General features: G+C 47.1%; 1 protein-coding gene across 19 annotated transcripts in view; it reads left to right on the plus strand.

Moving 5' to 3' along the window:
• Positions 1–11,724, plus strand: part of TTC3 (tetratricopeptide repeat domain 3) — a 102,021-nt gene extending 90,297 nt beyond the window's left edge. For 18 of the 19 annotated variants that reach the window (XM_039857731.1, XM_039857739.1, XM_039857737.1 and 15 more), the window contains 5 exons: positions 3,366–3,727; positions 5,892–6,018; positions 6,230–6,364; positions 9,035–9,127; positions 10,245–11,724. In XM_039857731.1, the coding sequence (XP_039713665.1) occupies positions 3,366–3,727; positions 5,892–6,018; positions 6,230–6,364; positions 9,035–9,127; positions 10,245–10,319 (792 nt within the window). In that variant the 3' untranslated portion in view covers positions 10,320–11,724. The remainder of the gene's footprint in view (positions 1–3,365; positions 3,728–5,891; positions 6,019–6,229; positions 6,365–9,034; positions 9,128–10,244) is intronic. The other variant, XM_039857734.1, reaches the window with a different exon arrangement.
• Positions 11,725–15,923: the final 4,199 nt, after the last annotated feature.

The raw sequence follows: 15,923 nt of genomic DNA on the forward strand, positions 1-15,923 counted from the left end.
GTGTGTGTGTGTGTGTGTGTTCGTTCCTGCATTTGAACGAATATCCAGGTGTAGCAGTTGCCTGTGATTCAGATACAGCCTTATTACTTGATGCTTAGGGTCATAAAATCACAATCTGGAAATTAAGATTTATTTTCTTATTAAATACAAAATAAAAACTGCTGTGTCTGAGACATACGAGGGCTTTGTTGGTCTGTCATATTGTTTGAGATATATGCTGAATCTTCTGAATAAGTGTGCTTGCCAGACCTTGTCTTTTCATTTAAAATATGCAGCACAGTAAAGAAAGACATTAATTTTATTGTGTAGACTTTAAAATATGGCTAAACTCACTATCACTTTGTTTTGTTCTGGTATATATATTTCTTATTTGGACACAGCAGATGCTAAGTAAATACTAAATTGAAATTAATTGAGCCGAAAGAGATCGGACCATAAGAATGTAAAGAAGGATTCTATTCAGGAGTCGATTAGAGATAGAATCCGGGATGTGTTGGGCACAACACTGGAATGTTGTGGTTCTGAAACAGTCTCCTCTAAGGAAACTTTCCCCCAGCACTTGCTTTGCACCTTTCTGCTTCAACCAGACCCTTGCTGGGCTGTCCCCCAGCCCGGGAGACATCCTCACTCTGCATTCTGCCTTTCCCCGACGGCCGGCAGGGCTGCCCTCCTTCGCCGCTCACCCCGTGACCTTCTGTCATGTGTGTTCAGTCTCCCCAGCCGAGATGACAGGCTTCCCGCCATCAGGACCTTGCACATTAGGCATTCAAGCATAGTGCTTTCATCTGTAAAAAAAAAGGTTTTTAAAACATTAAAAAGTTTAGCCTCCTTGGACATTCTCTTGAATCCAAAGTGTTTTCTCTTGATCGAACTGAGAAATGGTTTTACTTAGAAGTAAGTTAAAGATTGCTTCTCATTTGCAGTTTTTCCAAGTTCTTAAAGCAGGGATGCGACGGAGAGGTGAAGTCTCAGTAGAACATTTTACTGTTAATTTTTTATTCTAGCTTATGTAATTGTATAAACACTCAAAAGCACTTTAATATCCAAAGTCCTGGGAACTCGCTGTGTGCCTGGGGTTTGATTAATAGATATTCCTAAAAATCATTTCCTTTGTGTCGTTTCTCCCCTATCGTTCACTGAGCACTTAGTGATGAGCAAGATGGATGTGGTCTGCACCCTCCGAGTGCATGTGGGTTTGGGAGAGAGACTTTGAACCCAGGTTACAAGCAGGGTCCTCCAGTGGTTTTCCTGGGCACATGGAATGCTAGAGCAGCATAGACGAGGAGCACTGACCTGAGCCCGAGGCCTCTGTGGGCAGCTCAGTGAGTCTGAGATCCAGGAGTTAACCAGGCCCAGGCGAGGGAGTCAGTGGGCGTGTGTTTGGGGGGGTGGGGAGGGTGGCTGGTATGATGTCTGGAGGTCCGGAGTATCCCAGATGCAAGAAACCTTGTATGTGTAAAGGGAGAACACAACCTTTTTGTGGATATGGAAGCTCCGAGGGATAGTGAGAAAGATTATAGTATCCAGGGGCCAGAACGAACTCAGCCTCATTCCGTAAGGTGTGGTCAGCTGATGGGACTTTTTCTCAGGTCACTAGTGATCTGGCATAGATTTCGAGTAAGGAGTGACATCAGCTATGCACGCTGAGGATCAGCTGGCTCGCAGTGGGCGAAGTGGGAGTGAGGCCTGAGGGATCCCCAGCTGACCAGTTGTTAGCTCACTGCCACCGGCCATGGCCTGGGTCAGGGAGTGAAACTGGGGTGGAAGGAAGACAGATTGGAGAGGTATTCAGGAGTTTCTGTTGAACTGTGCTGCTTGTGAGATTGAGGCACAGAGCGTGTGTGTTGAGGAGTCGAGGACAAATCCAGGTTTCTGTCGGTGACACGGGCAGTGAGGACGCTGCGCTGAGGCTGGTCTTTTTTTTTTCCAATACGCAACTTTTATTGCATCTTGAAAATATCAAGAATAAATGAGGAGTCAGCCGACATGTTGTCATTTCTGTAGCTAGAAAGCTTAGATCTTATCCATCAGCCTGCTGAACTGTTACTTCTTCAGAAAGATACCTTCCAAAACTTTCCCGATGTCCTTATTTTTAACTTTTGTGGCTTGTTGAATCAAAGCAGCTGAATTTGATACAAGTTCAATGTCGTTTCCTTCAAGAATTAACTCATCTTTCTGGGCTTAAGATTCTGAACAAGCAGCCCGACCTCATCCAAACCCTGCAGATTTATTTTTCACCCAAGGAATTTCCAATTTCCACAAGAGAACTATTCTCCTAAATAATGACATTGACAGAGAGAAGAGAGTGTACACAGACCTCACCTCGTAACAGAAGCCCGTGTGACGCCCTTGATCATACCGTGTTCCGTACGTGGCTGCAGACAGTGCAAGCAGCTGCTGGCTCCTCCCTATTTCCCCGCCACTTGTCATCCCAGAGCCTCTTTCTTTCCAAGGAGACTGAGTTCTACATGATGTGATTGGAGTCCCTCCGCAGGGTGCCTCTGCGGCCCTTCACAGTGACGGTGCGTCCCTTCAGAGTGATGTCTGCGTGCTCTGGATTGTCAGCAGTCTGATTGCTGGGAATGGTCGTCTTCATCCTCACAGTTGATGGAGCAAAGAGAGGCTGGGTTTGAAGACATGGAGCATGAGAGCCCTAGCGGTCACCCAAATGGATTTGCCCACGAGGAAGTTTGGGTTTACGGGGTTGGATCTCAGGAAGACACTCCAGACTGGACTTTCTCACAGAGGGCAAGCACAGTCACTGAGGCCTGAGAGGATGTGAAGCACCCCCGGGAGAGGGCACCATGGAGGCGGAGGTCCAGGCCTCAGACAGCATCCTCAGGAGCATCGACACTTACGGGGTGCACAGGCCTGCAGGGGCCTGAGAAGGGGCCCCAGAGAGCTAGGTGGGAGGGGCCCAGCAGTGTGGAGCCACAGAGAGCTCGTTTGTGAAGAAGGTCTCCTCTGCGGGGATTAGTGGAGTGGAGACCATTGGTGGCCTTGGCAAGGGCAGTTTTGGGGGCATTGGAACAGCTGTTTGCTTCAGTTACAGAGTGTCGCTGGGAACGGAGAAGTGTGACTAGGTGAGAGGCGAAGGTCGAGGGCCAAAGGGTAGGCGAAATGTTCTCAGGTTTTCAATTTTTACAGAGAAAATGATGAATTACAAAGTTATTGAAGAGTTGGAGTCCAACCCTTGTTCTAGCAGCTAACAAGTTATGTCACTATCAGTAATTTTTTTAAAAAACAATTTATCGTGTTCACGTTTCCTGTGCACTTGAGCGGCGGGTTTTATTACAGTCCTTCGTGCTTACCAGTCTTTGTCCGTAGCTCTTTCTCTAAGTGCTGCTGTCATATGTTCCTCACAGATTCATCCTGAGTCCCTTCCTGAGCCTTCAGGCCATGATGATCAGGGCTCCTCGACTTCTGCAAGTCACGGGGCTGGAAACCAAACAAGAGTCCCCAAGGATTCGAGTCCGGTCTGTGCCAGTGATCGCCCAGTTGGGGCTCCCTCCCCTCCGCTGCCTGCATCACCCTCTGGTCAGCCGGAAGTCACCCGGCTGCCAGCGTGTAAGCGTGCTGACCAGGCCACGCAGTCACAACAAAGCCTCGTGGCAGATCAGAAACCGCCTGTTCCTCCAGGACGTGCTACGCGTTCCAGCCAGTCTCCCAAAAAGCCGTTCAATAGTATTATCGAGCACCTGTCGGTGATATTCCCCTGTTACAGCAGGTACGATTGGAATGTCTGACTATTAAATACTTTCATTGAACTGAAGTTTCCTGGTCAAATAAAATTATGGCCCATTAGAGACTGAAGTGGAAAGGATTACATAATTGTTTTATTCACAGACAAATGCTGCAGTTTCTTTTTGTAAGCACAGAGGTGAGCATTTTCAAATAGGATTTTTAATGTACATGTCTAGATTGAAAACTTTGAACACTCATGAGAACTCAGGCAACTCGCTGTGGTTTTGATGAGATCAGTAACATGCTCCAGCACTGACTATGGAATCACTAAATGAACTGCAAAACACTAGTTTTGCATCATTTTGTAAAAACATAATGAATATAAAAGAAGGTGGTAGCAACTCACACCTAATTGGACAACAACATGTCTGGTGTTTAGAGGTGTGAGATTGAAAAGCCCGGCTCTGACACAACAATGAATCAGCTATGTGGGCGTGTTAACGGGGATTCTTGTGAGGACAGAGAGCTGCTTTTCACTGAGTCAGCCAGCGTTCTCAGTCGGGCATGTCGGTAGGGTTTCTGCCTCCTCTTCTGGCCTCCCTCTCCAGGTTGGTGCAGGGGGCAGCGATGCTCCTGGTCTCAGATGAGGAGGACAGGCTGTCTCTGGAATACAGCTAGGAAGGGAGGAATCTGCATCCAAGAATGGCCCTCTGCACCTCAGGTGTCATGTCAGTCTTTGATACAATATTAAGTTTCTGGCTCTGCAATGATACTTTTGAAATAAAGTAGTCATTAAATTATCATTGGCCAGAATTATTGTCTCTCATCTGTGGGGACAGCCCTGCCCATTTGAAAGTACATCTTGTCTGCGTGAGGGCATCATTAGCTCCACCCAGTTTGAGAAGTATTACAGGTTCTCTCGATAGCAAAGACTGTGCCAGTTGTAAAAATACTCAAATAGGATTTTTTGTTGTAATTACTAAAAGCACCTCACTAATAACATTGTTTGCAATCCTGACTAAATTTGGCAGTTTGAATAACCGAATAGAAATGCATCTTCACAGGTTATGTTTTCGTTACAGTAAGTTTAATGCAGTGGTGACAGGGAGACCTGTAACATTTTTTGCTTAGTTCAGTCAATAAACACTGGACGTAATAAGACTTTTTCAGTGTTAGAAACAGTTAAGGAATCATATATATTAGATCATTTGCCAAAATAGCAATGTACTTCTTACAGTTTAACTTCTAGGGCTAGGACCCTAAAGTAAACTGCTTGAAAAAATTGGATCCCAGTGGTTCTCTGTCCATACTAAAGTGGAGATCAAAGAAGCCCAACTCAGAGAATTATGGACTGGAGAATGAATATATAATCGATAATATTGTAATGACTTTGCACGGTGTCAGATGGGTACTGGATTTATCATGGCCAACACCCCATAAGTTATGTAAATGCCTGATCATTGTGTGTTACACCTGAAACTAATATAATATTGTATGTCGACTCTAATTGAAAAAACATAGACAAAGATTAAAAAAGAATTGTGGATTGAGCAAAATTATTTTTCAAAGTGAATTAGATTCAAACTTGAACTAGGTAGGGCAGTGGAAAGAAATCACAACGTGAAATTCTTTAAAAATTTGTTAACTTTAAATAATTGTGCCTATGTTACACATCATTAAAAACCCTTTACGCTTAAAAAATGCATCTTAATTTTCTGCAAGTTAAAACATTTGGAGTATTAGTGGTACAAGATCATGTTCCTGTCAATTTATGGTATAATTCCCACCCGCTGAAACATCCAGAATGCGATGTCTGTTGGTTAGATTTTCAAGGAAGGAAGTCAACAGAACTGGTTTCCTCTTAGATACTTTCTTGATTTCAAATCAGAACCAGTGGTGTCTGGTCGCTGAGTGCTGATGCATAAACTGCTGTACAAGGTTGGGTGTCTGAGTAGGGACCACTGTCCCAAATGGATCTGGCACGTACACTGCCACTGTGAAATTCTATGAGGCTAAGTTTAGAAATAAAAATTGGAATTTTCATAACTACTTGGAAACTGATTCTGCCACTTTCATGTACAGTTGCTATTGTTTACAGATTTTGCATGTATTTGTTTCTTTTGGCTGCTGGGTTGCCGTTGGCACGTAATGCTTTTCAGCAGTAGGAAACTGACTTTCCGCTGCCGTTTATCCTCTTCCCCTTTCAGCACTGAGCTTGCTGGTTTTATTAAAAAAGTGCGAAACAAAAACAAGAACTCGCTGTCAGGACTGAGTATTGATGAAATCGTCCAGAGAGTGACGGAACACATTCTAGATGAACAGAAAAAGCAAAAGGTCAGTATTTCATCCAGATACGATGGAACGTTCCACTTTATTCTGATCTGTTTATAAAACATGAGAATTATTTAAAAAACAAAAACCAACAAAAAACAAAAACAAACAAAAAAACTTCCAGCCAAAATGTGGAGAGCAGTTTGCTAAGACAGAGGGTGGTTGGGCTCATGGGAACCTGAGCGCTCCCCACCCCGCCACTTTATCTCCACAGCCAGGTCCGGGCCAGGACGCGCAGCTGTCTGGGCCCAGCTCCGCAGCTTCTGTGAGCAGGGCCTCCCCAGGTCGGGCCGCCGTGACTGGCAGACTGTTGTCCAAAACCCAGGGGCAGAAGACAGAAGACATCCCCGTGAGTGTCCCGCGTGCAACTGTGCAGTTGGTTGTGTGCATTGGTTTTCTTTTTTCAAAGAAGAACAAGAAGGAAACAAAACCGTTAATCCAGGATTTAGTCCCATCTTTCTCATTTCTAGACCTAATTTATTTGACCTTAAAATTAGAAACCAAAAGAGATGTCCTCGAGGCTCCCATCAGAGTAGGCAGTGAACAGAGAGGTCATTGTCTCCGCGCTCATGGGTTCCTGGGCCCTGGGACGAAAAGCCCCACACGTGTGATGGGCGAGCTGGGCCTGCAGACGGGTACGTTCATATTTTATATCAAGGGTGGTGTGTTGGGTAGCTGGGAAAAGTGACTTTGGGATAATTTTCTTCTGTGCGACTGCGGCCTTTAGAGTCACTCAGGCTTGGTTCCCTCACGTAGTGACACTGAGCTCTGATCACGATGGCTGTTTGGGTTGTTGTCTGGATGAAGTGCGGATTGCCAGGGCCAAGTGCTCTGCTCAGCCAAGGTGGCCGCTTCCCTTCCTGTCCCCTCAAGTGCCTGGGGGACCCTGGAATGGGCTAAAGTTACCTTTAATTCGATGTACTGGTTTAAGTGGTTTATTGTCCTTATAGACGAAAAGCATATCACATTTGCATAGAACTTTAAAGAAAAATACTGTTATATCTATGATTTAAATTGGTAAATCATTGTAATTGTCTTTATTTTCCAAATGCAGACACCGAGGCACACATGGCTCATGCAGCTTGCCAGCACACATGCATTTGCTTTGAGTGCAGCACGTCATTCCGTAGTCCTCACTGCCCAGGCCAGCTGATGCTAGGGACCGTGCTCTAGGGACAGACGTGTGGTTGTCACCTGTGTGGCCCAGGGCCATGGGCTCCAGAGTGAGTGCTGACGTAGAGGACATGTTCCCCTTTGTGCAGCTGTGGCGTGAGCGTGTAGGTTAAATGGAAACGAGAAGGGTCGCAGGCCCCATGGCATCCTCCGTGGTGCCACGTTGCGAGTGGAGTCGCAGCGCAGGGCGGAGAGGACGAGTTTGCCCACGTGCGCTCACTGACTTGTTGCGAACTTGTCTTTATCCCTCTCCTACATTTTCACTTTCCACACCACGTGTACTCGCGCCCCAGAGGGTCTCATCCCCACCCTCGCCCCGTGAGAAAGCACATGTGCACTGGTTTATGGGCCACCCCCACCCCGAGGCAGACAGCAGTCACCTGGGGAGGGAGAGCTCTTGCTGCTGCACGGTTGATGCTGATGTAATGAAGGTGTAAAAGCTGGCTTAACAGAAAAATGTGTATTCAGACTGGGACTCAATTTGATAATCACAAATAGTTTTTTGGAAGAGTAGTGTTCATAGTAGGAAATACAGAGAGTGTTCGAACCAGCCTTTTCTGTGTGCGTGTATGTCAGTTTAGTCAGTTTAGCCAAACTGCATATATTTTTTGTGTCCTTTTGTTTTTCTTTTCACTTAGCAGTATGAGGTGCCACGTTTCCATGTTGAGAAACGGTCGAGTTAATCTGGATTTTTCAAGCCAAACCTGCTTCTGAGCTTTGCAGAAGCCCCACCTGCCCTTCCTCCTGCCACGTCTGTCCCTGTGGCCGAGAGAGACAGCAAACTCCTTCAGCCCCCAGGTCTTCAGACCTCAGGCACCGCCCAGCCTCGATCCCACGGCCAGGGCTGCAGCCAGGCACTCTAGGGACAGTACGGGCATCAGTGTGGGGCCGTGCTCCTTGCTGGCTGCTAAGGACACAGATAAGCAAGGCTCACTCTTGCCTTCAGGGTGCTCTGAGTCGGGAGGAGGGTACCAGTCAGTAAAGGTCGCCGGGCAGGGTCAGTGCCATGAGCCGCAGGGAGAGCTTTGTGCCAGGTATCCCGCATTGGCACGCGACTCTGCTGTCACAGAAAGTGCTGTCTGTGCTCACCAGACTGTGAGCCGCTGGAGCCAGCACCCTTCCACTCATCTCGGTGCCCAGCACCTGCACAGTTCCTGCCCTGGATGTTTGCTGAGCGAGCCATCAGTGTGTTTTGTTTTGATTTGCACAAGTAATCCACATTCATAGAAACTTCAGGAAACAGCAGAGAGAGAAAATTAAATCTTTCTTTACCAAAAGCAACCACAGTGAACATTTTATATCTTTCTAGACTCTTGGAGGCATCTATATATGTTCTCTTTATTTTTTAAAAATTGAATTATATGATTTCATGATACATGCTGTTTCGTAACCTGCTTTTATTCAGAGGGCTGTTGTGTTAGGGATTTATAAACTCCATGAGGATTTTCATCAGCCACACAGTGGTCCACGGTATAGCTGGTCATCATTTATACTATCCCCAGCTGTTAGATAATTAGACACATGAGTGTCAGACTCAGCTAATGCCACACTTTATGGAATGGTATAGACATTTGTAGTGTTGTACGAGGGAAGCTGTTAACTATGTAAAACACTTTTTTCCTTTGAGAAAATTAGAATTTTAAAAAAGTATACCTTTCTTTTTGTATATTTATATTTATTCATAAGAAATAACTATTAAAAAATACATTGTTCCATCCGTCTGCTTAGCTATAATTGGGAATAATTTGCCACCTTAATGGCAAAAGTGTTCGAAGGCCACTTGCAGGAAGAGTTTATGCTGTAAAAGGGAATTTAGTGAGTTATTCAGACACATTTGTTTCCACAGGCGTTGGGTGCAGATTCCTGTGAACTATGCCACGAGCTATTCAAATCCAGAAATGTGCGTGAGCTGAAATGCGGGCACAAGTATCACAGAGGGGTACGAGCTCTCTTTGGCCATCCTCATATTGTGCATTTCGACTATGAAGTATTTTGAAAACAAAAAGAGATTCGTTCATTTGTTTCCCTTGGCATCAATACTTCTTGTGTTTTCAGAGCGTTTTCTCTGTAAACCCCCTCACGTCCGTGTTCAGTGTGTCCCTTTCCCAGGATGGGCACTGCGGGGACGGGCGGGGATCCCGGGCCCCGGGCCGGCAGCTCTGCAGACTGTCCTTTCCACCCCGGCGGCCCCATCAGCCACATTGGGGCTGGAATTCAGTATGAGTTCCTTGAAAGGTGATTTCTCACACACATGGCTAAGTAGGTACAATAGCTTATCAATTTACTGCGTTGTATGGGTTAAGTTTAACATTTTATAGGAGAAATACTATACCTAACTGGGTCTGTTGTGCCTGACACTGGGAGGTTCTTACTTGTAGCCTTCCAGGATTTGTGGATAACTGTTGTGGCGTTTTGGGTGCTGTGAGCATTTTTCCTGCACCCTGATTCCGGATTAGACTAGATCAGGTCTGTGCCATGTCAATTTATTAATCCCTGAGAAGAGGGATAAACACATTCACTGGAAGGAGTCAAGACAGTCTGTCTCCTGTGTGGCCTGCCTCCATTGAGCATGGGGGTGTCATGCCCCGGCTCTAAGACTCCACACTCAACCCCAGGGCTGTGGCAGCAGCAGGCCAGCAACTTGGGACCACGATAGGCAGACAGGCCCCAGTCAGGGCTGCAGTGTACGGGCTGCCGGGGTGTGCGAGGACCAGGACCGGGCATGGATGAAGAATTGGATGAGTGAGTCCGAGTGCCAAGACGAGCAGGAATCGGGGGGTCAGAGAAGGGGAGTGAGAGGCCATCCCACCGAGGGCAGGTCAGAGGCCCCACTGTTCATGGGTCAGGTTGTGAGGCTGGATTATTCGTGTCCTAGAGCTTGGTCCACACTCTTAGCATGAGCTGGCTGCAGTGTCCCTAAGTGCTGGGCAGCTGCTCCAGACCCCACCAGTCTCCAAGGTGAAGTCAGCCGTGTGTGCGGAGGAGCAAGAAGCATGGGAGAGCTAAGGCCCCACGCGCCCCGCAAGCCACTGACCGATTCATTTTCTCCTTTTCAGTGCTTTAAGCAGTGTCTGAAAGGACAGAGCGCCTGCCCGGCCTGCCTCGACCGTGACCTCCTGCCGGGAGACTAGCTTGCACCTTTGGGGAGAGGCCGCCTGCCCTTCTGGGCAGTCACGGCTCTTGAAGGGTAACTTACTGGTTTGCTGAATTGGGAGAGTAATAGTGTACGCCTGTGATGTGAAGGGCAGACATCTGAAGAGTCTTCGCACCGAGTCACAGTGCTAATACATGGACATCTTTAATATCGTTGAGAGTAAGTCATTTCCCCACTCTGATTAAACACTTCAGTGAGAGTCAAGTGGCGGGGAATGAAATCCATGCGGCCACATCCTATTGTTGGGCCGCGGAGGTGCTCGGAGACAGAGGCAGCTTTCGGAAAACACGGTGAGGGCCTCAGCAGAACTTGTATCTTTGACCTACAGAGTGCCCAGGTTAAAATGTCTATGAGTCACTGTTATGAGCCTACATTTTTCTTCAGAGATTCCGCATTTAAAAATGGGCTTAAGCAAGCCACATTTTAATAATTTGTAGTTAATGATAAAATTTTGGCTCATTTAGACCAAAAGATTCAAATCTGTTCTTCATGAAACATATGGTTGTGATTTTTCATTTTATCATTTTATTTCCCCAAAGTAGATGTGTAACGTGCTCAGTTTTCATCATCCGAAGAAATGTGGTTTTTGAAAATCGATTACAAACCACTTCCTTGAATCAGCCAAAACTTTTTTACCCCTAAAATCGAGGCCCCATATTCATCACCACCAACCCACATTTGGAAATTACTCTGTCTCCCTTACTGTTCTCCTTAGTGGCATTCGTCCTGCTTCATGAGTTAGACAAGTGTTTGGCTGTCTCTATTTAGCTCCCAATAGGCACTGTGGGAAAGTCACCATTCCCTTCCTTATCCCACCACCAAAAAGAGATGCTGTGTCATCAGACAATCCCGAGGTGTCCCTTTTACAATCGTTTCGTGTTTGACATTTCTGCGACGTAATGCATGCATTCTTGTACTGTGGCCTTGAGAACAAGACTGTAACTCCATTAGAAATTTAAAAATTTAGGTATCTTCAGTGACCTATAGACAGTGGTAAAAATAAGAACACGAATTCTGGACAAATTCCATTTCTCTCAAACAGGAAAGATTACAAAATGTTTTTCAGTGTGTTCTTTGTCCCCCTGAGAGCTCACAGTCCCAAGTTCATGAGCAGATTTTGTCGCCTTCCTCCGCCTCGGTTCCCATGAGTTTTGATGTCTTAGTGACTTAGTCCATAGCTTACTCCATATTTTGAAGCAGATTCTCCATGCAGGTCCCTAAAATGTCAGTATGTTCATGATAACTGAGAACAGTAGATACGAAGATAACGTAGGGACCAGTTTGCAGCAGCTGGAAAGTGAGAACATGTTTTGCACATAACTTCAAACAAATATTTGTGAATATGTCCTGTGAGTGTCAAAATAAAGAGCGTTATAAAATGACATTGGCTTCCTGTCATGCTTATCCGTTCTTTATCAAATAATATCTAAAGAGGGTTGTACTGGAAAATTCAAGATACCTGTTACGCCAGTAGTTTTAAAAGCGACTTCACTTGGAAAGAAGAGCCACGTGACATCCAAGGATCTTAGGACATTTTAGAGCCTGGTTCAGAACATTCCTTTGAGCCTAAATAAAAGTCACTGAACTCAGGCTCATAAGATCAGCTATTTAGGTTTATGAATGGAAAGTTTACAGAGATGATAGAAAATTGACTGTATTAGGCTAAAGGGACTTTTCATATGAACACGTGTAAGAATGTTGACGTTAAAGTGCATTCCTCAATATTGTTTTTGTTTGTTTTTGAGGCACCTGTTGGATCGAGGACTGCAGCTGAACAGTAGGGTTTTCCTCTCAGAAGGCCTGGGTGTGCTGAGCACTAAGGGATGATTATTAAAGAAAACCAGTGTTATCACTATATGTTTTTAATCTCATAGCATTTAATTCAAAATAATGTAAAATTTATAGCAGTGGCTGTTCCTAAGGGTACAGGTTATTGTCTCTGCTGAGCTGCTTTATCTGTGCTATAAGTTACGGATAATCCAATACGAGATTGGAACAGTGCCCCAGCAGTGCAAACTATGACCACATTTTTAAGGTAATTTCAAAGGTGGGCAGAGCGATCAATACACCACAAAACTGAGGCATTGAAAAACTGTTGGCAGATAGTTTTTCAATCAGATGACCCTCTCTAGAGAAATGGATTAAAGGAAACAGGTAGGAGAGAGTAACAAAGATGGAAGTTTCTTTCGTCAACGTGAGGTGCTTGCTGATGAGGCCGATGGGAAGCAGACCACCGGTGAGGTGGATGAGATAAGCTGTCAGATCCGGGACCTAAAACATCTCCAGCGTGGCCCTCATAAGAAAATGGGAAATAGAGTTAGGTGTTTTAAACTTTAATAAAATTTAACCAAACTTTATTAAAAGAATAATTATGCAACAGTTGGTCAGTCATGTCTAATTTTTATTTTCTCTTCACTCTGACTCGGTCTTTCCGGAGTGAGGTCCACCGTCATGTAGCCATGTACCTTAGGTGCTTCGCGGAGGGTCCTGGGCCAGGCCTGGCAATCAGAGAAGATGACTGTGTGCAGAGGACCCGCCGCGGGCACGGCACGGGTAGTTTGGTACGGCGGCGAAGGAGAGACAGGTACCCATGAAACGCGTCTTCTGACTGAACAGACAATAGAATTGTAGTTTGGGGTAGTGAGAAGGGCTTTGGAGAAGCAGTGAGGGAGGCGTAAAGATTAAGATTCTTGTAAAGTGTTTAGCATGGGACCTAGTACATAAACCCTTGCTAAAGGGCAGCTGGTAATTGTTACCAAGATTAGAGCCTAGAAATTGCACGGGGAGAGCTTGGTGGTCCTGTATAACGGGTCCCCAACCCCTGGGTGTGGACTGGTACCGGTCTGTGGCCTGTTAGGAACCAAGCGGCATAGCAGGAGGTGAGCAGTGGGCGGGCCAGCAAAGCTCTGTATCTGCAGCCGCGCCCCAGCGCCAGCATCACCACCTCAGCTCCACCTCAGATCATCAGGCGTTAGATTCTCATAGGAGCATCGGTCCCTGGTGCCAAAAAGGTTGGGGACCACTGCTGTATGAGAAAGTCTTTGTTAGATTAGAAAGTAGATTTCTTCAGTGTGGCCTAGACTGCAGTGTGATCTTGTGGGGGAAAAAAAACAAGAAATCAAATCACCTATCACTGTGAAAACAGTTTGTTCCTGAAGTCTCCCCAAGTTGACTGGAGACGCTGATTGTACAGCAGAGCATTTCATCTGTGGCTTCCACAGAGCACTGGGGTTGGTTGATAGGCATTTTGATAGCCAGACTTGTTCAATATCCATCATCAGGGAAATGTGAATTAAAACCACAATGAGATACTACTAGATACCCACCTGGATGGCTAAAATAATAAAAGACTGACGATACAAGTGTTAGGATGTGGGGACCTCCATACACTGTACAGCCACGTGCCAGGGTCTGCCGACGCTCATGCTGCGAAGCCCTGTGACTCCCCGCTGCCTCGCACACGGAACAAACGCATGCAGTAGTGCTTCATTCACAACAGCCCCAAACGAGAACCCGAAGGTCCCACAGTGGCATGAATCGTGGTACATCGTACGATGGAATGCTTCTCGGTTATGAATACGGCACAGCTGTCTCGAAACGTGACAGCAAAGCAGCCAGACAAGAGAAGTCCGTTCACGTGGACTTAAGAAAGGAAACCGGTGGGGGAGGTCAGTCGTGGCTGCCCTGAGGTGATGCCGCAGACGGAAGTGGGTCGAGGTACCGCCGGGGCTCAGGAAGTGGTGGTTCTTCCGCTGAGTGATGCTTACCCGAATGTGTCATGTGGAAAGTTCGTGGAGCTGTCCATTTAAAAATGAGTGCACTTGTTTGTAGTTGGTTTTCAATAAAACTAAATGACAAAAGCCCAAATGAGTTCTGGGCCCAGGAGACGTGGCGATTATGACGGCCCCTCAGAGCTCCCGGACAGGCTGCTCCTACAGCTGCCCACGCAGCGCTCACTCGTTGGACTGGAAGCCCACGCACAGTGGGTGCTCCTACCCAGGTGGCCAGCAGCGACAGCCCCCCAGCTGTGACAACCGCACAGAGTTCTTCAGGAGCCACCCTGTAGGGTGGAGAAGGACGGGGGTCTGCTGCCAAACTCGTTATTGCCACTGAATTCAGAGCAAAAATGCTGAAGACACACCTCGCTCGGGATGCGGTGCGAGTGGTCTCGGATTTGCCGGGCACGGGCAGGTGGGATTCTCTGCTTTGCAAGAGCCAGTTGTGCCATCGTCCTTGGTCCGGGCACAGTCTGGATGCTAGAGTCGGCTGCCACTGGCCCTAGAAGCAAAGGCAGTTACTTCCTGATGACAATTTTATCATCGTCTGCGCTTTGGGAGGTTATTGACGTATATAGTGTCCGTATGTTGGAAATACGTGACGGGACTCCATGCATCTCTTTTCAAGTGTTTACACCACAGAAATGGGCAAACGCTGCCAATCGGGGCTCCCCCGCCAGGGCTGCCCAACCCCACTAGAGAGCCTGTGAAGGCAGGAGTTCCATCCGATGGTGCCAAAGGTGCCCTTTAGACCTTTCTCCTTTCACATGTGACATGGTGGTTAGGGGACTCGAACAATAAACCCTTCTGAGACGATCTCTGCTGAACTAGCTCCTTCCCGCTGCTCTATTTGGCAAGGTCCCCACTCTTGCAGCCGTGGATGCCCTCTGTCCTCTTGGATGGGAGCCCCATCCCGATCTGCTCCTGTTTGCCATCCTGGAAGAAGGAAGCACTGCTCACCACTGTTCCCGGGGCGTGCTGGCCCAGAGACACGGGCCCACACTGTCCTTGACCCTGCCTCCTGATTCCTTCTCAGCCCCTCCCAGCAGCAACTTTGGTCCCCATCACGCCTGGCCCTGCGGCAGGTCCTCTGCTGAAAACCAAAGAAGACAGCCTTCCTGCCTCAGGAGGAAGCAGGTAAATCCAATGCAGGTGTGCTTTGGGGGTGCCAAGCAAGAAACAACCACGAGGACACCGCCAAGCGAAAGGCAGCTCATCGTTCCTCCCTGGAGGGGGACCGGGCTTGAAGCCAGCCCAGCCCTCAGCCTTGCCACCAGAGCCCTCACAGCAGAGGGCCGAGGTGTGTCCCTCGGCTCCTGTGGCCGGACGCTTCAAAGAGAACGGTTTGCTCTCTCTAACGTGCTTTTGTGTCAAACAGAGGTGTCATTGTTTTCAGCAAATACCTGGGGACTTAAGGGAATAAATACCATTCTGTTTTCTAACTTAGTTCCTCTCCGTTTTTCAAAAGTTATGTATAAAGGCATTTTGCCTAATTCCTTCAGCCCTCTTTCAGCTTCTATTTATTTGGTGTGATAGAAAGGTCTTAATTTAGATCTCCCTGCTACCAGTTCCAAGCTTCGTGTCCTGAAGTGCCTGCCCCCGCCCCCCTCCCTTCCAGTGGGGCGGGCCAACAGCCTCCGAAAAAAGAAAGCAATTGAACAGGTCGACATTGTGCTTTCAGACGCCGGCTGCCGTCCCAGCGCCAGCAGGGCCCCGGCTTTTACTGGAGCTTCTTCGGAGGCCACGCTGCTTTGCTCCCAGTTTCAAAGGTCGGACTTTTGGAAGCTGAGGCTTAGCATTTGCTA

This window comes from Pteropus medius, unplaced genomic scaffold, assembly GCF_902729225.1.
Source record: "Pteropus medius unplaced genomic scaffold, Ma_sr-lr_union100, whole genome shotgun sequence".
Lineage (NCBI taxonomy): Eukaryota > Metazoa > Chordata > Mammalia > Chiroptera > Pteropodidae > Pteropus > Pteropus medius.